The 21,448-nt window shown below is 45.9% G+C and overlaps 1 protein-coding gene across 4 annotated transcripts in view; it reads left to right on the top strand.

The window, feature by feature from the left end:
• Positions 1-17,473, top strand: part of SP110 (SP110 nuclear body protein) — a 49,710-nt gene extending 32,237 nt beyond the window's left edge. For 3 of the 4 annotated variants that reach the window (XM_077155385.1, XM_077155384.1, XM_077155387.1), the window contains 8 exons: positions 5,047-5,151; positions 5,627-5,769; positions 6,609-6,653; positions 11,408-11,523; positions 12,127-12,235; positions 12,471-12,542; positions 13,173-13,313; positions 14,328-17,473. In XM_077155385.1, coding sequence (XP_077011500.1) covers positions 5,047-5,151; positions 5,627-5,769; positions 6,609-6,653; positions 11,408-11,523; positions 12,127-12,235; positions 12,471-12,542; positions 13,173-13,313; positions 14,328-14,441 — 845 coding nt within the window. In that variant the 3' untranslated portion in view covers positions 14,442-17,473. The remainder of the gene's footprint in view (positions 1-5,046; positions 5,152-5,626; positions 5,770-6,608; positions 6,654-11,407; positions 11,524-12,126; positions 12,236-12,470; positions 12,543-13,172; positions 13,314-14,327) is intronic. The other variant, XM_077155386.1, reaches the window with a different exon arrangement.
• The last annotated feature ends 3,975 nt before the right edge of the window (positions 17,474-21,448 follow it).

Genomic DNA, 21,448 nt, shown 5'->3' with positions numbered 1-21,448 from the left:
CCACTGAGATGCAGGCTGGTTATAAATTAATTGCAACTTTGTCTTGCTTATCCTAACTGATTTACCTATTTTTAAAAAATATTTGTCATTTGAAATTTTTCTTTTGAGAATCACCTGTTCATATTCGCCCATCTTGTATAGAACTTTTCATTTACTTTCATCTAACTGGGGAAATGAACCCCTTGTGATATTTACTGCAATTTTTGTCATTTTGCTTTTTCTTTTACTTAGTTGAGAAGCTCTTGGTTGTGGAGAAATTTTTTATTAAAGTCATCACATCAGCTTATGTTTTCTAGTATGGCTGTGCCAGGGTCTCTCACCCTCAGCAGTATCGGCATTTGGGGCCACATAATTCTTTGTTGTGGGGGCTGCTGTGTGCACAGTAGGATATTTAGCAGCACCCCTGGACTCTACCCAGCAGATGCTGGTGGCACTGTCTCCCACATTCCCCTCTCCTCACTGTGATCACCAAAAATACCTCCAGACATTGCTAAATATCCTCTAGGCAAACAAATTGCCTGTGTGGAGAACCACTGCTTTATGCTCTGTACATCTTTCTTAAAAAGCACTTTCATAGCAATGTCTAGAAGGCAACACTCCCTCAGTGAAGACAGCGGGGCATAGATGTCTTTGTGTGCCAAGCTCCTGCCCGGTCCAGGCAGAGCTTTGAGCCCCACCCCCCTGCAGAAAATGTGTGAGCCCGGGTCTGCAGCTCAATGGATTAGCACAAAGGGAGAGGCCCCTTTTGCCCAGCCCCAGGGCAAGGACCAGGGAGCCCCTGGGGGTGGCGCCTAGAGCCATTCTCACAGCGCGGGTCAGTGCCGCACTGACCGCTCCACCCTCCCCCTGCTCAGGGCCTCCCCTCAGCTGTCCCCCAGCACCCCCAGCCCTGGAGCCCCTGCCCCTCTCCCCCTGTCTGCACATCCTCAGGCCTTGCCTCCAGGGTCAGCTCCTAGGGCAGCCTTCTCTGTCCGGGCAGGCAGGGGTAGGTCTTCCCTATCCCTTTGTGGCACTTACCACGACTGGAATTGATTGTCCTCACGTCCTGCTCACGGGACAAAGGCCCCCGAAGGCGGCAAGTGGGCCTGCTGGCTCCATGTCTACCTCCTCTGTGCTTTCATATTTAAATCCCTGTCCCATCAATGTATCATCTTCTCTTCTTCATCAAGTATTTCTACCAATATCAGCGGCTCTGTGACCCGTCCAAGGCCTATGACCTAGAACAAGGTGCCCCTCCCTCAAAACACTCTTCCTCCGCCTGCCCGACTTGGGCGATTGAAACCAGACCCTCCGCCGCCCCCTGCTGGAAGAATGTTGTCCTGCGTGGACAGGTGGGTTCTCAGGTGAGAACGGGCACCTGCCTGCTCAGCGCACCAAACAATCCTATTGTCGACCTTGACTGCAATACAAGCATGTAGCTGCTTGACAATTGGCAAAGCTGTGTGCTCTGCATTTTGTCATTTAATCATCACAATAAATTATTAGCCCATTTAACTGATTCAATTCAAGCGTAAATGACTGGCATGAGCTAAAATCAACCTTAAATGCTCTAATCTCAATCCCTTTCTTTTTTACACTAAAAAAAGGGAAAAGAAGAAGGCAAGAAAGGAGAAGAAAGGAAACATTCCTCCAGGTCTTTTTAGGAAACTAACATTAGCTAACCCTTCATGAGACTCTGGCCAGAGTGCCGAAGGGAAGCCAGTGGAGGGTCCTGCAGAAGGCAGGGTTCAGGCAGAGCAGAGGTCCACATAGAAGCTAGCAGGTGCCCTGCAGCTCAGCTCCTCTTGCCTCCTTAGCATTTTCACCCTGGCTGTAACTTGTGATTTAACTCAAGTATCTCTGTACTGTCATTAAACATACTTACCTGGAGTCTCATTGAGGCATTTCTGGCAATCTGGAAAGGGTCAGGCATGTATGGATTCCAAGGCCAGCTGCTCCTCATTCAGTTCGGTGACCCCCAGTAACTCCCCCTCCAAACCTGAACCTGAGTTCCCCCGTCTATAAAATGGGAATAATCGCTGCCTTTCCCTTCTGACAGGTCATTGCAACATAAACGATGCAGTGTATATGTTGCTTAGATTATTTCACTGACCATTGCTTTTCATCCAGCCTCATAGATCTCCCAGAACTTTCTCCAGACCTCTCATCTTTCTGTGTGTCATTTTCACTTTGTGTCTTTTTCCCAATGTTCTGGAAGAATCCCTGGATTTAGTCTTCTGAATCACTAACTAGGTTTCTTCATTGTCTCTGTTGGGTTTTTCTACTCATTTCCTCCATCATGCTTTTCAATTTCATGAGCTCTTTTTGTTCTCTGATTGCTTACTTTTCATAGCAAGATGCTATTGTGGCATGGACATAAGAGTCCCTTAATACTCTCCAAGGCTAGTAGATTTCATTTTCTCTAATGTTCCTTCCATTCACCATTTCATTTGATTTGGGAAGGAAATCTTGTACTTCAGTGACCCAGCTTGCCACCCAAGTCTTGGCTTCCTCCGCTCCCGGTCGTTTGCTCACACGTACTGTTTTAGTTTGCTAGCTGCCGGGATGCAATGTAACAGAAACGGAATGACTTTTAAAAGGGGGAATTTAATTAGTTGCTAGTTTACAGCTCTAAGGCTGAGAAAATGTCCCAATTAAAACAAGTCTATAGAAATGTCCAATCTAAGGCATCCAGGGAAAGATACTTTGGTTCAAGAATGCTGATGAAGTTCATGGTTTCTCTCTCAGTGAGAAGGCACGTGGCGAACACAGTCAGGGCTTCTCTCTCAGCTGGAAGGGCACATGGCGAACGTGGCGTCATCTGCTAGCTTCCTCTCCTGGCTTCCTGTTTCATGAAGCTCCCTGGGAGGCGTTTTCCTTTATCATCTCCAAAGGTCACTGGCTCATGAACTCTCTACTTTGTGGTGCTGCAGCAGTCTTTGCTGTCTCAGAATCTCTTTCATTCTCCGCAATGTTTCCTCTTTTATAGGACTCCAGAAACTTATCAAGACCCACCCAAATGGGTGGAGACATGTCATCTCTTAATACAGTTTAACAACCACTCTTGACTAAATCATATCATCCAGGGAGATGATCTGATTACAGTTTCAAACATGCAATATTGAATAGGGAATGGGATTTTGATTAAAATGTGACTTTTCTAGGGGACATACATCCTTTCAAACCAGCACACTGACTTATGCTGATTGAAATCAACCACTGCTAGGACTTTGGGGGGGGGTCTCCCTAGAAACTGGGCTGTCTGATGTCATATCAGCCTAAGCAGGCTGTCCCCACAGTTTCCAGCAGCACAGGGCTCCATCCCTGAAGGCCTGTTTGCTGGGAGGAGTAGGTAAGGCCGAGCCAAATGCAGGATTATTGGGAACAGACCAGAAAGCTGTCTCCCTCCACCAGGCAAAGGGTGGGTGGTTCTGGAGGTACTCGGGGCACCAAGCCCAGACTCCCTCTGTGAGCTGCCTGCACCAGGTAAAGAAAGCATTTTACTTTCCTGCCACTAGTTCCCAGCGCCACCCACTGCTCCTGCATCTGCTTATGCGCTACTTCAGGATATCTGTGTTCACTGGAGTTCTGCTTACCACAGGGTATTGGGGAGGACATCTCCGTGGAGACTGAGAACTTTAGAGGGCTCCTGTGGCCCTGCTGTCCCTCTTGGGGTTTGCAGTAGTGCCTGCAAAGTTACCTGTGGCTCTGCCTTGTCGCCCAAGTTGGAATCCTGCAGCAGCAAATCCTCTGCTCCGTTTTGACGACAATGATAGATACTTATGTAATACTTGCTGGTGAGCTGCAGATCCTGGAGTATAAACCCACCTGCTCTGGCTCTGGAGTCCATGTTCTCTTCCACTGCGCCATGTGTGGTGAGCAGAGTTGGGGACAAGTAGTGGGGATGGCCACGCCATGCGGGAGCAATGGCCAGCTGTCGGAGCAGAGCTCTTTGTCTCACCCTCCAGGGGCCTGCCCCCCCACCCCCGTGCCCAGCCTGCAGCCCATCCTTGCCTGCTCTGTCCACACGGGGCATCGTTGGGGCTCTGAGGGGAGAACCATCCTCTCACTTCCCTGGGGTCCCTCCTCTATCTGCTTCATCGTTCCAGAATAATTAATGGTTTCTTTGTCATTGATACTACTCTTTCGCTTTTCTCAGCAGTGCTCTTGCTTTCAATATGGTTATTTTCCTTCGCCTGTTTTGATAAGCATTTGAGGCCAGGGAGAGAATTGGACTAGAAGTTTTTATAGATTTATACCAGCTTTAACATTTTCTATAAGTCAACATCAGCCATGGGCAGCCCTCTGCCCCACTTCCCCAGGAGATGGCCCCTACAGGAGATCTTTAATGAATTCACCCACAGTGAGGCTGGGGTTGGAGGCACGGCTCACTGATATTTAAAACCTCCTACAACTGCTTGTCTTGAATCAGAACCCCACATCCCCACTCAGAGCTTCTGAGGTGCCCAGTCTCTCTATGTGCAATTTGCAGATTAAGGTAGAGCTCTCAGGGTTTTCTTTTACTCACAGAGGAAGAAACAGAGTTGCAATAAAATGAAAAGAAATAGAAAACAATGAAGACTGATATCGTCCCCCAGTGCTAACTACCTCACTCACCCAAACCTTGGTTTGAATCAAGAAATAAGATTACAGATGAAACTGTTTCTCTAGCTATCTGGACAGAAGAGAAATACTTTGGGTAGGCAACTTGCATCGGCACAGAAGGAAAAGCAAGATGTTTATGGGACAAAGGAACATTAGGTGATGGCCAACTAGCTTACAAATTAAGGGACATCCACCAAAGACAAAGCCTTGTACTTTCTACTAAAATGTTTTGTTTGATTTGTTTGGTGGTGGTTTTGGTTTGGTGTATTGGAGATTACTCTATTCATGTAGTGAATCTGCCACTCAAAATGGATGATTTTCTGCAACTTAGCAAGAGTTCCCCAATGTTTTTATTATTATTGTTGTTATTATTGGAATTCATGGAGGGTAGGATTCACGAAGGTAGGACTCACGAAGGAGAGAGAATGAAGATTAAACAAAGCTAAACTTTTCCTTTTCTAGTTTCAGAAAAGCCTGAAGATGAAACCATGGATTTTCAATCTCCTATACTCCCTGTGACCTGTGGTGAGGCAAAAGGGATTTTATTTAAGGAGAAAATGAAAAAAGGTGGGTGCCTTTGTCTTCCGCTTTTTGGAACTCCTAGATGAAGGAATCATGAGAAGGGAGGAAAGCACCGTGTACACAGTTGCTCAAAAAAAGGACTCTGCAACTAGACTGCATAGAAGGAAGTGCTTCTTAGGATGGGATTCTCACACTTTAGCATGTTGTGTACATCCGTTCACCAGGTCCCTCCACTCCCACAGCACCCTGTGATCTGATCACCTTGCCCCTACCTGCATGCTAGGACAGGTGTGCCATAAAATTCAAATCCTATTCCACTCCCTCACCACTTGGGCAGATTTTAGGAGCTTCAGTATAAGAGAAGAGGAATCTAGATTCTTGCTACTGCCCCCACCGCACAGGGGCAGGCTGTCTGGACCCAGAAAGGCTGGCCATTCCAACTAAGGGTTTGGAGACTTAGGATGAATTGGTGGGAGGGGATGGAAGTGGGGTTCTGGAATAGTCTGTCTTTATCTTACAGGAGCATCAGAGAAGTGCATTCAGAATGAGAAGGGAGTTTGGTTCACCCCAAAAGAATTTGAAAAAGAGGGAAACCGGGCAAAATCAAAGAACTGGAGGCGGAGTGTGCATTGCCGAGGGAAGACACTACAATATCTACTGGAGGTATTCTAAGGATAAGGGACAGCCAGGTGACAGGTTTAAATAGGAGGGATGAGTGGGATTTCGATAGGCAGAAATGAGAAGAAATTCCCATTAGGATTCAACAGCACAATTTGGCAAGAGCTGAAAATTCGTGGGGAAAGCTGTGGGTGATAAAGTTAGGAATGCAGATTGGTGCTGAAGGTGAAGACTTTTAAAAGCTAGCAAGGAAGCTTCCAACGCCCCTCACCCCCAAAGTCCTGTGAGATCAGGAGAGAAGGAAGATGCATAATCTGGTGGTATTAGGTAGAGTGGGCTGGAAGGAGACTAGCTGGAGACATAAAAACCTGCAAGAGCTACCCTGCCTCCTCCACTCAATAAATGGAGACCCAACTGCACGTGAACCCCTTTGTGCATCATTTCTGGGCAGTGCCATCTGTGGGCAGTCTCTCTTCGTCACTTTGGTAGCACACTGCTGCTGTCCCGTGAACTCCTAAAGAATGTGCGAGTCTCTGTAATCCCAGAATCTAGTCCAAAGCCTCCCGTAGTATTCAAAAATGATGACTGGAATGAAATCACAAGGATTTGATCTAGAGAAGAAGAAATGAAAAGGTAAAGGAATGGATGAGAATGGGGTTGGGAAAGGAGAGCTATAGATCTTAAATTTGAGTAACAGGGGAAAAAATATATCCTTAACTTTAAAGTTCATAAGAAGAACTGATTGGGGGAGGAAGTTAATTTTTCTTTTAGATACCTTGGGTTTGTGATGCCAAGGGAACATCCAGGTAGAAATATTCACTTCAATACTTACAAAAGAGGAGCCTCCAAAATAACCTCATTCATTGATCCCTTCTGTCTTTCAGAAAGAACTTTTATTCTGTCCTTCGAGAATAAATCCCCGAAGAGAGGTAAATAGCAGGTGAATTTCTGCCACATTCTCAGTCATCATGTTGCAGACTTTCCATGTCTGAAGGCTCACCTTAAAGTCCCTAAGTTTTCCGGCTCTGAGTCACCTTCCCGTTTAGGTGTCTGCGTAATGGTTCAAGTATGAACTTGCTGTTAAGTTAATATGAGATGAGAAAGCAAATGATGCTTCAAAATAAAAATTAGGACAAAAGTTGATGATTACATGTGTTTTAGAAAAAGATGTGGAATTTGGATGATTATAAACCAAATCCATTGGCTGGATTAGCTACTACACTTGAACCTTCTATACCAGCTTAGATATGTCCTCCAGACTGTTCCACTCGTGAGCTCCCCATTAAATGTGAGCTTCCAGCAGAGGCAAGGGTGCCTCTCCCATCTTGCCCTGGAGGCTGGCCTGATCCTTGGCTGGGTTTAATCAAAGTTTATAAAATTGTCTCCCAAAGCCATTTTTTGCATAAACCATATTTTCTGTATTTGAAACACCTTGATATACGTAGGGTTGCTCATTGCAGCTTTGTAATAGCAAAAACTGCCAATCAGTATTGTAAAATAAACTGGACCAGCACAATGGTATTTTTTTTTTAAAAGACACGGATTCGTATATTGACTCATTCTCAGTCATTGGAAAACCACTAGAGGGTTTTGAGGTCAGGAGAACTTTCAGAAGCTTATATTGGTAGCTTGGGTATGGAAGGCGCCCAATGTTTTTATGTGACTGTATAGGGCTATGACTGAAAAAGTCAGCTGTGATTATTCAGGGATGAATTACAGGGGACATTTGCCTTCTATATTATACATTTATATACAACTGGAATTTTTATAATGATGTGGTATATTGAGTGTTGCCCCAATTCAGACATGTTCCTAATCTTACTCTGCATTCCTGTGGGTGTGAACCCGTGGTGAATAGAGCCTCTTGAAGATGGTATTTTTACTTAAAGTGTGGGCCAACCATATATGACAGTGGGCCTTAAACCAGTTGACTGTAAAGAGAAAGCCACCGGTGGAGCCAGAGAGGAAGTCAGCAGGAAGCTAAAGGAGAAAGCAGAGGACATCGCCCTGTGACGGGAAAGCCAAGGAACCTCAGGGATGGTGGCAAGCTGGGAGCAGAATGCGATGACCCTGAGAGGGAGCGAGCCTTTTAGTCTCCCAAACCATGAGATTTTATTTAAGCCAAAACCAGTTTGTGGCATTTGTGGTAGCAGCTCTGGTAAACTAAGACAGTTTTTGGAATTGGAAAATGGGATGCTTCTCTTGCAAATACCTAAAAAATGTGGAAACAGCTTTGGAATTAGATAATGGGTAGAAACTGGAAGAATTGTGAGTGCTTAATAGAAAAAGACTAAATTGCTTTGAAGAGTCTGTTAGTAGAAATATGGACGTTAGAGACACTTCTGATGAGGCCTTAGAAGGAAATGATGAAGGTATTATTAGAAACTGGAGGAAAGGTGATCCTTATTATAAAGCGCAGAGAACTTGGTGAAATTGTGTTGACGTCAGATGGAAGGCAGAAGCTGAAAGTGATGAATTTGTATATTTAGCTGAGAGGATTTCCCAGCTACGTGTGGGAGGTGAACCTGGGTTTCTCCTTGCTGGTTATAGTAAAATGCAAGTGGAAAGGGATAGACTGAAAACTGAACTCTTACGTACAAAGGAACCAGCAATTGAGATTTGTAAAATTCTCAGCCTATCCAGGTGGTGTGCTCTGAGACTAAGGTCAGAAGCAGCTCTAGCTGGGTCCTCCATGAGCTCCTGGGGGAGAGGTGGGTGAGCCCCCAGAGAATGTAGCTCCATACGAGGGTTTGGCTGACCAGCTCATTGCTAAGGAGAATAGGTGTCTGACTCATGAATTCAGCCAGCCATCTCAGAGGAACTCAAGATTCCAAATATAGCTACTCAGAAAGGATCCATGGAAAATCCTTTTGTCTGATGGTTTCAACCCTCTTGAACTGCATGCAAAGCTGACGTGGTTTTTGCAATATTTGTATGAAGGCCAACTGCAGCTGAAAGAAATAGGCCCTGAGAGAAACATATTAACTGAATCTGTGACTTAGTTTGTGACTACAAAGTCTTTACCAGTTACCAATCGTATAGAGTCAGTGTTTCCATACTATTGGGTAAACAAGACTTATTGGTTTGGTCACAGCCGCAAGGTGTATTCCCCAGCTTGCAGCACTAGCCATTCTTTCCAGGCTTAAGAACAGGCTGAATTAGGCTGCGAAACAGAGAAACAGTGTAAGTACCAAAGACTTTCCTTCAGTGTATCATTCATTGTCAGGGCCAGAACGTCCCACCCACTCTGGGGATATTTTAGGGCGATGGGTGTTTCCACCCTGAAGGACTTCGGCAAGGCTATGGTCCCCGTGGTTAAGACAAGACAGACCTATTGTCTTCTATTCTGGGGGTGTCCTGCTTAAAATTTGTGGGTCCCCAGGAATAACTGCTACTTGAGCCCCATTACCGATAAATGCCATAAAGGTTTGTCACTTAGTGTTTCTCAGCAGATGTTAAAAGGGAATCGAAACTCTATCTTGTAGAGGCACAAAGGTGAATCTGTACCCTTTTTTTTTTTTAACCCCAGCATGAACCCGGGTCTCCCGCATGGCAGGCAGGAATTCTGCCACTGAGCCGCCGTTGCACAGCCCAAATCTGCACCCTTTTATCTTTCTGTTGTTTAGTAAATTTTGGGTTTCCAATTGAGGCACATTGCAAATCTGTTTCAGTTTTTGTTTCCTGCTCCTGTATTCAAGTGTAATGTGGGCTTTGGAGATTTTGGGGGTGAGGAGGGGAGGGTGATAAGAGGGTTGTTGTATATTTTTCCAGGGCTTCTCTTCCCCGCTCACATTTAGAAGTTGCTTCCTCACTCGAGTAACCACCTGTCGGCTCTTGTATCCTGCAGTCTGGCTGGGGCACACAGCCAGCAGTCACGGGGTGAGGACCGGTCCCCTGAGCCCAGGCCACGGCTTAGGCTGGAATCAAGACACAAGACTAATCTGAGGCACACAGATGGGTCTGCACCGTGACCAATCCCATCCTCCTGTCCCTAGACCCCAGTTGTTGGAACTTCTGACTCAGGGCGGTTAAACCTCTAACACAAGCTCAGTAAGACTCACAAAGGCATCACAAAGCCACACGGCTTAAAGCTCAAGCAGCAGCAGGTGGCCGCAGGGCTCACAGTGCCCACTTACCAGCAGACTGCGGGGCCAAAGCCAGAGGAGACCCTGGTGGAGGCAGGCCTCCCCCTGACGCTCTGCTTGCTGTACCCCAGGGGAGGGGGGACCCACACCCCCCACCACCACCACCAAAACTGGTGGCGCCACACAAGCACGAAAAGAGTGTGAAGACTCAAATATCCAGGCCTCGGGGGAGAGCACGCAGCCCCCCGAGCCAGCCTGGAAATGGTCCAAGCATAGGGAGGGGTGAGAAGCCCTGGGTTTGATTGTGGGTAGGGGCTGGGGCCCAGGTGAGGGTTCCTTTAATAGGCCCGGGGCTTGCATGGTTTGGATTTCCCACTGGTGCTAAGGTGGCGGCCTGCGAGCTTTGTTTTCCGTGTGCCCAGATGTGGGACAAAAGGGGAAGAGGGAAGGAAGGGGCTTGAAACGTGCCTGCAATCACATACCAAGAACGGAAGCTTTGTCTTCATTACAGAACGTGACTGTGGACTTGTGTATCTCAGCAACCAACCCATCCTTTCCGCATCGCTGCCGCGTGCGTTGGCATCTGTCCTGCTTCCTCACCTGAGCTGGGGGACGGGGCGGGGGGAGTGGAAGGGGGACAGGCAGGGCTCTGGAACAACCAGGGTTCAGCCAGGGGGGTCGGTAGGTCTGGGCCGTGGGCCAGAGCAGCCCAGGCGTCCACCCTGCACAGACTGGCCGTAGAGTGACAGTCCCAAGGGAAAAGCAGGACAGGCTGGCAAGTCCAGGCTGGGGAGGCCAGAAAGACCCCTGCTCTCTGGGCGGCTCCTTCAAGAAGTCCCAGGGCCCAGGAAGTGGAGGGAGCAACTCAGAAACCCCTCCCCCCCACCCTCCCACCCCCCGCCCAGGTCCCCGCAGGGCCTGCCTCGTGTTGGGCAGGAGTGGAGGAAATGCCGCTCCCTGCGGGTCGTCAGCCAGCAGCAAAGACCTCCACCTTCGGGTAAATCACATGTAGAATTCACAGCCATGAGGAAAGAAAGTATGGTTTCCTGGGCCCACCGATCAACCCATTTATGCAGCAGCTCCATGATGAGGAATAGCCTTTGGCCATCTGTCTTTTTATTTGTCAGCTGCAAAATCAGGCTCTAGTCTCTGGGTCCCCGGCATACGTGTCGGATGGCAGGAAGCGCAGGGGAGAGGCCCGGAGACAAGGCCCGGGCTGGCCCAGGGACAAAAGTACCTGGACTCTGGTGGGATCATCAGCTCCTTGTTGCAGGCCTATGCCCTGGGGTGGAGTCCAAAGCACAGGTGCCTCCAGTTTCAGGTCACTTACATATCGCCTGGGGGTCCTGGTGAAATGCGGATTCCGACTCCACAGGTCTGCATCTCTCAAAGGCTCCCGGCAGATGCTGGTGCCACGCTTTGAGTGGAAAGGGCTTAAATGGACTTGCCGGCCCTTCTGGAAACGCCCGACTTGTCCCGCCATCGTGGCCAGTGGAATTGGGGTGCCCCCGCCAGGACAATGCACGCTGGACCCCATGGGGGGTTGGCTGTCGGTGGGTGCCCGGTCCCAGCGGCTCCTGCCTTATCTCACCCTCCAGCCAGACACCTGGGACCAATGTGAGGTGTGCTGCCGGCGAGGACGGCTGCTCTGCTGTGCCACCTGTCTGAGGTCCTTCCACAGGGACTGTCACATCCCTCCTGAAGAGGCTGAGAGGTCAGTGTGCACCCCCCGACCCCCGCCGCAGCTCTGGGCTCTGTCCTTCCCTGGGCAGGGGCAGATCCCCGTGCACCGTGCCGAGGCCTGTGCCCAGGGCGTGCCATGCAGGCGCGGCGTCCTGCCCCTTGGCATCATCCACGGCAACACTGGGTCTCCGAGACCCCCATTGGGCCGCGTTGACCCCACTTGGCAGGGGAGATGTCCTTTCCTAGCAGTTTTATTGCACGGGCTCCTGTACGAGGGGAGGGGGGATGAGAAACGCCATTTGTCCATATCCTATGATGACTCAGAACAGGCAGGAGGCATCGCATGGCCCCTGCCCCTCCCCAGGTCTCATGGGGCTGAGGAAGACCTGCGGTGTCCAGGCCTGGCAGCCAGGCAGAGGAGACCCATGGGCTCACCGTGACACCCCATCGTGCAGAGTGACCCCCACCACTACCATCTATGGGCAGGGGGCGTGGGGCAGGTCATCACCTCAGGACCCCGGAGTGGCCTCATTCCCTGCCCACCCCACCCCCCGGAGTCGAGCCCTTTGGCAATCATAGGATCGAGAGCTGCCCCCAGGGACTTGTCCCTGCTCAATGTATGCACGACTCTCAGGGCCCCGTGGAGCTGTACGTTCTGCAGGATGAAGGAATCTTCTAGAAACCGACGGTGTCATGGGGAACTGAAGCCCCTGGAGAGGCGGATGCTGCCTGAGGAGCAGCTGGTGAGTCGGCTGTGAACCCCAGGCCCTCTCCTTTGAGGGAACGCACCCAAGGGCAGCCTGCGGCATTTCGCTGAGACGATGCCAAACCGTTGAGTTAGAAGGAAAGCCAAGCCATCCCTCGGACCCTGGGCTGGCTGTGCGCAGCTGCCGTGGTCCCTGGGCGTGTCTGGACACAGGCCTCGCTTCACATCTGCCCAGCTGCGCTTCACTCTCAATCCCCCTTCGTGTCTTACAGAAATGCGAGTCCCTCCTCTTGAAGGCCTATTGCCACCCTCAAAGCTCCTTCTTTGCAGAGACCCCCCGTAATGTAAGTCATAGCTGGTGATTCTCAACTTCTCAGCATCTCTCCTGTGTAAAGCCATCTTTGAGAAGTTTGCCGTCGAGGCCTGTGGCCACGCAGGACACCAGCTGTCATTGGCTCAGGAGGCAGGAGAGCTGCCAGGTCCACTGAGGCTCCGGAGTGGCTCTGCCCTGTCCAAACGCCGCAGCCCCCGCGTCCCAGCTCAGGGACACGGGGCGAGTTGCTTCACCTTTCATGTATCTCATCTCACGCCCATCTTCTCTTAAGTGGGACTGCCTTCCCCACAGGAAGCCTGGGGATTAGGAGAATAGACTCAGGAGCCAAACTGTGTGGGATGAAGTCCTGGGTCTTCCCAAAAGTCTTTAGCTGGGAAACCTTGGGTAGATGACTTACCCTCTCCTGCCTCAGTTTCCTCCTGTATAAATGGGGTCAGTGGGGTCTCCTAGGGCTGCTGGGAAGAGCCTGTAAGTTACCACGTGTGATGTATTTAGAAGAATCTGGCCCTTGCATAGATGTCAGATGTTCTTATCACGATTACAGAGACAAAGGCTTGTAATGTATTTAAGCTGGATCCATACACATGACGATGACGGCATTGTCCGCCTAACGTCCTCCCTTCCTTGGCTTTGTCCCCAGATCCGAGACTACGGTGAGCCTTTTAAGGAAGCCATGTGGTTGGACCTGATTAAGGACAGGCTGCTTAGGAAAGTGTATTCAGTGGCGTGGTTTGTGAGGGATGTGCGCCTAATCTTTCACAACCATAAAGCATTTTACAAGGTAAAGGCACCTCCTGCTTCTGGGTCCCCTCCTTTCTACTTCCCCCTAATTTCTGGGAGGGCAGAACCTTGCAAGGATTGCACCCCGTCTTATCCCGAAGAGGGCTCAAATGAGGTAGGGAGTACAGAAAGATCTGTATCGGCATTATCGGGGGTGGGGACGGGGCAAGGGGTGGGTACCAAAGGAGCAGCCAGCAGGAGAGGGGAGGGTCTCTCTAAAAGGTACCTTGATGAGTCTGTCCTGTTCCCAGACAGTCATTGATGCTGAGGAGAGTGAATTGATACCCAGCTCCTTGTTCGCCCTGGGGAGAAGGCAGTTTAGACCTAGTTGCCATTAATGTTGCAGAAACGCAGAAATGAATGACTTAAACTAGAGAAAACTATTAAGCTTCTGGGAGGCTGATGCCTGGATTAGTGTCCCCCTGGACTCTGCAATAACCCAGTGCTGGTTTCTCCCTCCGAGAACTAGTTGATCAGTCTTGTGACCCGAACCATTCTTGGCTTTAGTTTACCCTGATTTTTAATCTCATTGTACAGATATTTCTTGGGAGGTATCTAAGGAAGCTTTTCAATTCCCCCCAGCCTCCCCCTCTACCTCGAGAAGTTGTCATGTTCAGGAATCTCAAATCGTAAATTGTCAGGAGAAAGAGCCGACCCAGTGAGCCTCAGTCCCTGCCCAGGCTTAGCCTTGGAGAACAGAAGGGCCATCCATCACCTACCCTTCCGTCACAGGCAGGGCGGGGTTCCAAGGAAATGCTCTGTTCTCCATGAATCCTTATGCTCAGGCTTTTCAGTGACCAAAGACATCTTCTGTCTAGGCCCCTGCCAGGCCTGCGTTAATCGGTGGCATCTTCTCCATTTCAGTATTTTAGTAGCAGGGTCTCCCCACCGCCTCTGCCTGACAGACGATGAAGTTCGGGTTTCCAGAACGGCTGGGAGGGGCCCCTAAGAGCATGTGAGTGATTTGATCCTACTGGTCCTTTGTCCCCAGATGTGTTGTTTTTTTCTCTTCCAGAACTCCGACTTTGGCCAGGTAGGACTGGATTTGGAGGCAGAATTGGAGAAGGATCTCAGAGAGGTGCTTGTTGCCCATGAAGGCAACCGGAAGAGCTTCCTGGCTCCCCTTTGATGCTGTTCCAGGAGGCCTGTGACCCCTCATCCTCAGAGTCCCGCTGGCCTGAGCTTGGTCTGTCCTTACACTGCGAGTGAGTCTGGAAAGTTCTTAGCTGCCCTCGGGACTCACATCCAGGCCCTCCGCAGCGACATGACACCTTCACCTAGAAAAACTACATCTCATGCCGGAATAATTTAATACTTCTTATCATCAAATACTCAGCCATAGTTCACATCTCCACCCTTGTCTGCAGATCACTTTCTGCAACTGATTCAGGATATGAATATGTTCCACACCCTGCCTATGGCTAACCCATCCCTGAAGTCCCTTTTTTAAAGCTATAAGTCTCCCACCCCCACCACCACCACCCTTTTTTTTTTTTTTTCCTTGCCACATATTCGTTGAAGAACTTGGGGCATTTGTCCAATGAAAATTTTCACATTCTGGCTTTTGTGTTTGCATCCCCATAGTGGCATGTTTCCTTCTCACCAGCATCTTTTGTAAACTAACAGATCTAGAGAATTGTTTAGATTAGATTTGGCTTGGGGATATTTATTTTGGTTTAGTTGGTTTTTGGGCAAGCAGACTTCACAGGTAGGTCTGCATATTTCTCTTGTGATGTTAAGATCAGTTAATGGAAAATAAATTTAGATTGAAATGCTGGTGATTGGTGAGGGAGAGGGGTGGGGGGTATGGGATGTATGAATTTTTCTCTGTTTTCTCTTTATTTCTTTTTCTGAATAGATGCAAATGTTCCAAGAAATGATCATGATGATGAATATGCAACTATGTGATGATATTGTGCATTGCTGATTATATATGTTAAATGGAATGATCAAAACTTTGAATGTTTGCATTTGTTTGTTTTTTTTGGTATTTAAAAAAAATTTTTAATTAAAAAAAAAAGATCAGTTAACGGGCTCAGGCATTTTCAGCCTGACCCATTTATCATCAGTTTTTCATCATTTTTTTTTACCTAATGATTTTAGTAGTCCTTGATGGTCATTCACTAAATCCATTATTTCATTAGGGGTTGCAAAATGATGATATTAAGATTCTGTTATTCCTTCTGTACTTACAGAAGGAATAATCAGAAATTTTCTGCAAAGGTTTTTCCCTTCAATGATATTTGGTTACCTTGAAATACAGTTTGTGCAGAAAAAGCAGGACAAATGGTTCTTTTACTTAGCAGTATTCAAAATAATAAGTTGGTTCCCTAGCATCCTTTAAAGATAACCAGAGAGGTTTTATATTTTTTTTCTTTAGAGTGTTTTAATGAAGTCATTAATATTAGTACATTAATATACTCTAATCCATTGCAGTTAACATCTTTATTGATACCTAAACTTCACAGTAAGTGGGAGTCTCTTCAAGTTGACTCCTGAATTCTTTGAGATGATTCCAGCATTCTCTGCTATTGTATCGCTATCCACTGCTGTGTAACAAATGACCTCAAAACTGAGATGCTTAAAAGAACAACCATTTACTGCTGATTATTGTGGGTCAGGAATTCAGGCAGGGCTCAGTGAGGATGGCTCATCTTCACTCCGCATGCTATTGACTAGGCCCACTCATGCCACCGGGGTGAGAGAATGCAGGATGGCCCACTCACATGACTGGCTCCTCAATATGGCTGGATCACCTGGGCCTCTCTTGTCTCCGTTCTTTCACCCTTCTGGTTCTCTCTCCTCGTTTGCTCTCTACAGTACAACCCAGACTTCTTTACATGATACTTCAGGACTTCCACGAGAGCAAAAACAGGATCTCTTAAGGCCTAGCCTCACAAGTTGCACTATTCCATTTGTGCCACATTCAATTGGTCAAAGCAAACCACAGGACCAGTCCAGTCTCAAAAAGTGAGACTCTACTCCTTAATGGGATGAGTGGAAGTCACATTGCAAAGGGAAATGTGGCTTGGGAAGAAAAGTTACCACCATCTTTGGAAACACTGTATCATAGTCCACCTCTGACCAAAGCAGTTCACATCCCTCCCAGGTGCAAAAAACACTCATACCCTCCCCCAGAAGCCTTGCCCATGCAGCCTTGACCCAAAGTCCAGGATCTCACTATCTAAATCAGGCCAAGAGACAGATAAGCTTCCTCAGGGGCAGCTCATTGGGTGTATGTCCCCTTGATCCAGAGACCTGTGATCCGAAAAGACAATCTGTGTCTCCCCCACTCCCAACATTAAATGGTGATGCAGGGACAGAATAATGAATAGATACACTTCCATTCAAATGGGAAGCACATAGCAATTCTGAAATCCACCCAGGCACATGTTGCCAGTTTCTCCCAATCCAGGACAGAGAATGTTACTTGATAAAGTGATATAAATATGGCTATTGTTCTAGTTTGCTAGCTGCCAGAATGCTAGCAGAGACGGACTGGATTTCAATCAAAGGGGATTTATTTCATTAGTTCTTCAGAGGAAAGGCAGCTAACTTTCAACTGAGGGTCTTTCTTATGTGGGAAGGCATAGGGTGATCTCTGCTGGCCTTTTCTCCAGGCCTCTGGGTTCCAACAACTTTCCCTGGGGTGATTCCTTTCTCCATCTCCAAAGGCCTGGGCTGAGCTGTGAGTGCTGAGATGAGGTATTCTGAGCTGTTTGGGCTGTGCTACATTAAGCTCTCTCGTTTAAGCACCAGCCAGTTAAATCAAACATCATTCATTGCAGCAGGCACGCCTCCTAGCTCACTGCAGATGTAATCAGCAGCAGATGAGGTTCACACACCATTGGCTCATGTCCACAGCAATAGATCTTGGTACCTTCACCTGAGCAAGTTGAGAACTGACTCTAACTACCACAACTATATAAACATATAATTATACACAAATTTATATATATAATATACCTCAAACTCCAATCCAAAACCAAAGTGTTTTTCCTTGTCTTCCTCCACTCCATAATTGTGTCTCTTCTCCCATGGCAAAACCTTGCCCCTAACAATATCAATGTATTTATTCATGATTCGTCTGTACAGTCTTAAAATGTACTGACAGTAGTTTCGGAATTTCCATGCCACTATGAAAAATAAATTAAGTTGAATTCAAAATTCGTGTGGAGTTTATATTAGTTTGCACTATGCTTTTACCATACCATTACAAATAACATTTTTCAGGGTTTGTATTTGTGTTTATAAATGAGATTGGTCTGTAGCTTTTGAATATTCTCATTATCAGATTTAGGGTTATCTTCGCTTGCTAAAATAACTTTCAGTGCTTTCTACATTTTTAGATGCTTTGGAATATTTTATGGTGTTTAAATGAGCAAGTCATAAAACTATATGGCTTCTAGTTCTTTAGAAAAATAGTACTGACCACGGTTTTTGCCTTTTTCCATGGATATTAGACCATTCAGTTATTCTATTTCTTTTTGAGCCAGTTTTACTTGTATATTTTTCTAGGAAGTCATCGATTACATTTGTAGTTATAACTGACACCTTGCCCTTTTTTCTGTCATCTTAATTTATTTTCTCTTGTTATTTTTGTAAAGCATCATAACAGCTTTTAATTATTCTAATATTTACTTGTATATTTTCCAGATGCATTTTAATTTATTATTTTAAATGTCAGAGTCAAAACAAAATGTTATCTTTAATGTACTATATATTAAGACAAGCTCCCTAATTCCCTTTTACCTTTAATTACTTTATAACATGTACATTCGTTATTAAGTTTATTTTATTTTTTATTTATTTTAATTTTTTTTGCATGGACAGGAACCAACAATTGAACCTGGGTCTCTGGGATGGCAGGCGAGAGCTCTGCCTGTTGAGCCACTGTGGCCTGCCCTAAGTTTATTTTTTATATAATATAAATTATTTTATTCTATTAAATTACAGTTTATAAACCATAGTACATATGTTATATATGTACATGTTACATATGTTATACAAAATAACATATTTTTTAATTTTTACATTGTACAAACTGTTTCTTATGTCAAATGTCATATGACATAATTAAAAAGCAAAAATTAAAAATCTGTGTTATTTTATAATCCATACTTGGAATATTATAAATGCATCTCCATTTTCACTTGTTTAGATTTGCTAAAGCTGCTGGAATGCAATATACCAAAAATGGGTTGGCTTTTAACAATGGAGATTTATTAAATCTACAAGCTACAATTTTAAGGTGAAATGTCCAAACTAAGGCATCAACAAGAGGGTACCTTCTCTGAGGAAAGGCTGCTAGCATCTGGGGTTCCTCTGTCACATAGAAGGGCACATGGCAATGTCTGCTGGTCCTTCTCTCTGGATATTAGCTTCTGGTTTCAGTGACTTTCTCTCTCAGCTCCTGTGGTTCCCTTCTTTGCATCTCTGGGGCGTTTCTGTCTAAGCACGGGGCTTTTACTGTCTTTTATCCTCTTTACAAAGATTCCAGTAAAGGATTAAGACCCACCTTGAATGGTCTGAGTCACATCTCAATTGAACTAACCTAAACAAAAGGTCTCACCCACAATAGGTTTGCCCCACAAGAATGGATTAAAAGAACATGTTTTTAAATCTGTACATAACAGACTCAAACCAGTACATTGCTGTTTAAATTCCCCTGCTTGTCTCTTTTTGTCATGACTTCCACATACGTCTCTTTTGCTCCATCTTTCAGTCAACTGAAGTATATCTTTAAGTGATTTTAAAGAAGAGTACATGGGTGGTATGTTTTCTGAGTCTTGCATATCTGAGAAGGTCTTTCTGTTGTTTTCATAAATTAATGATATGCTTTGCTACAGAATGTATTTTGTCACAACTTCTCACCTTCATAATTGATTTAGACTTTGTTCCATTGTCTTTAGGTATTTTGTTCTGCAACTACAATGTGTGAAGCCAGCCAGAATTCAGTTTTTATTTTTATGGGTATGCTGGTTTGAAACTGTTAGGTACCCCGGAAAAGCCACGCTCTTCCAATCCAATATTGTGGGGGCAGACTTATTTGTTGGGTGGAACCTTTTGAATAAGTTGTATCCATGGAGATGTGACCCACCCAATTCAAGTGGGTCTTAATCCTTTTACTTGAGTCCTCTATGAAGAGAATAAAAGTCAGAAAATACGAGGAGAGCAGAGAGAGAAACCAAGTGACAGATGTTTGGTGATGCAAAACTAAGAGATGAGGGCAGGCCATGGTGGCTGAGCAGGCAAGGATGCTTGCCTGCCATGCCAGAGGACCCGGGTTCGATTCCCAGTGTCTGACCATGTAAAAAACAAAACAAAAACTAAGAAATGAAATCCAGAGTTTGTCCCAAAGAAGCTAAGCAAAGACCCACAAATGCTTAGATAGAAAGCCACTGGAATCAAGCTGAAGCAGATGCCAGCCACATGCCTTCCTAGCTGACAGAGGTGGTCCAGATGCTGGCAGCCTTTCTTCAAAGTCAATGTATCTTTCACTGATTGCCTTAATTTGGACATTTTCACAGACTTAGAGCTCTACATTTGTAACCTAATAAATCCCTGTTGTAAAAGCCAATCCATTTCTTGTATATTGCATTTCAACAACTTCAGCAAACTGAAACAATGAGATTTTTTTCCCTTTCATACTTGTAGTTATGTATTACAGTTTCCTTGTTGCTAAATCAAATACCATGCAATGGGATGGCTTAAACCATGAGAATTAATTGCCTCACATTATTGAGGCTTAGGAGAAATCCAAAATCAATGCATCATCAAGGTGATGCTTTTTCCCCAAAGACTAGCATCTGGGGCTGACTGCTGGTGATCCTTGGTCCTTGCCTTCTCTGTCACACGAGAAGGTGCATGGCAGCCACTTCTCGCCTCTCCCTTCTCTTCTGGGTTCTGTCATCTTTCAGCTTCTGGCTGCTTCCTCTGGTTTTTGCATCTGACTTTCTTCTGTTTATAAAGGATTCCAGGAATCTGGATTAAAGCCAGCCCAACCTGATTCATTTGGATCACATTTTGAAGTAATATCTTGGAGAGGTCTTATTTGCAATGGGTCTATACCCCAAGAATGGATTAAGTGTAAGAACATATTTTTCTGGGGTACATAGCTCCGATCCACCACAGTGTATATTGTTTGCCAGGGTGGGTTATGATGTAGTACTCTTTTCATATAGTTTGCCTGGCATGCTGAGCCCTTTCAATATATATACCTGTTTCTTTTTCATCTCCATTAAACCTTTCTGATCCATTTGTTTTGAGCTCACTTTCAAGAACCATTTTTATCCACATGCTGGCAATCTGTTTGCTGTCTTCCATATTTATCATCTTTTAAAAAATGTTCCGGAAAGCACTTCTCCTCTTAAGCTATTAGTGTTAGAAATAAATATATCAACTGAAAACCTTTCTTTGCCATTGGATCATCAATTTTTAACCTAATGAATTTTTAGCATTATCATAATGCTAATTGCAATCCATTAACTAAGGTTCAATATATCTAAACTTTTCTGAGCACAAGACTTTTATTTTCTCAAGACAAAAATAGAAAATCATCCCCACTTGCTAAATTGTCCCTGGATTTTTATTCTTATTTAGTGTCTGCAAAGGAGTGATGTCCTCAGAGCCTCATCATTTCCCCTTAGGGGAGATGGCACAGTGAGGCAGAAAGCATTCGGCGGGACCTTCCCAGCTTCACAGTGAAGAATCAGGAGAAGAGTGTTTTGGAATTTCCATTAGGGACATAGCATCACAAACTAATCAGCAGAAATTTTTATAAATAGCTCCTATTTCCCAGGATTTCCACAGTAGTAACTGTGAAATGGACTGACTTCATCTATGGCCCAGGAAAGGTTGGAGGCAGTTGAACCTTTCTTAAGAAAAGCACGTAATATAATAGAGTTCCCATTATTTGGAAGGATGAAAAGTATGGCCAGAATTTCTGCCACTCCTGATCCCATCTTAGGTGGGATGAGTGGGTCTCAGAGATGATGGTGCCATCAGAGTAGGCTTTGGCTTCTAATTCTTCCAAGGTGTACACTAAAGATTTCTTTCCTAGCATAATCTCATTATGCATTATGTATTATGATAAAAGATCCTCCTCCCCAGCAGTCTATAAGAAAGCAAGAGTGC

Source organism: Tamandua tetradactyla, chromosome 3, assembly GCF_023851605.1.
Source record: "Tamandua tetradactyla isolate mTamTet1 chromosome 3, mTamTet1.pri, whole genome shotgun sequence".
NCBI classification, from domain to species: Eukaryota; Metazoa; Chordata; class Mammalia; order Pilosa; family Myrmecophagidae; genus Tamandua; species Tamandua tetradactyla.
This window is presented reverse-complemented; position numbering and strand designations above follow the sequence as displayed.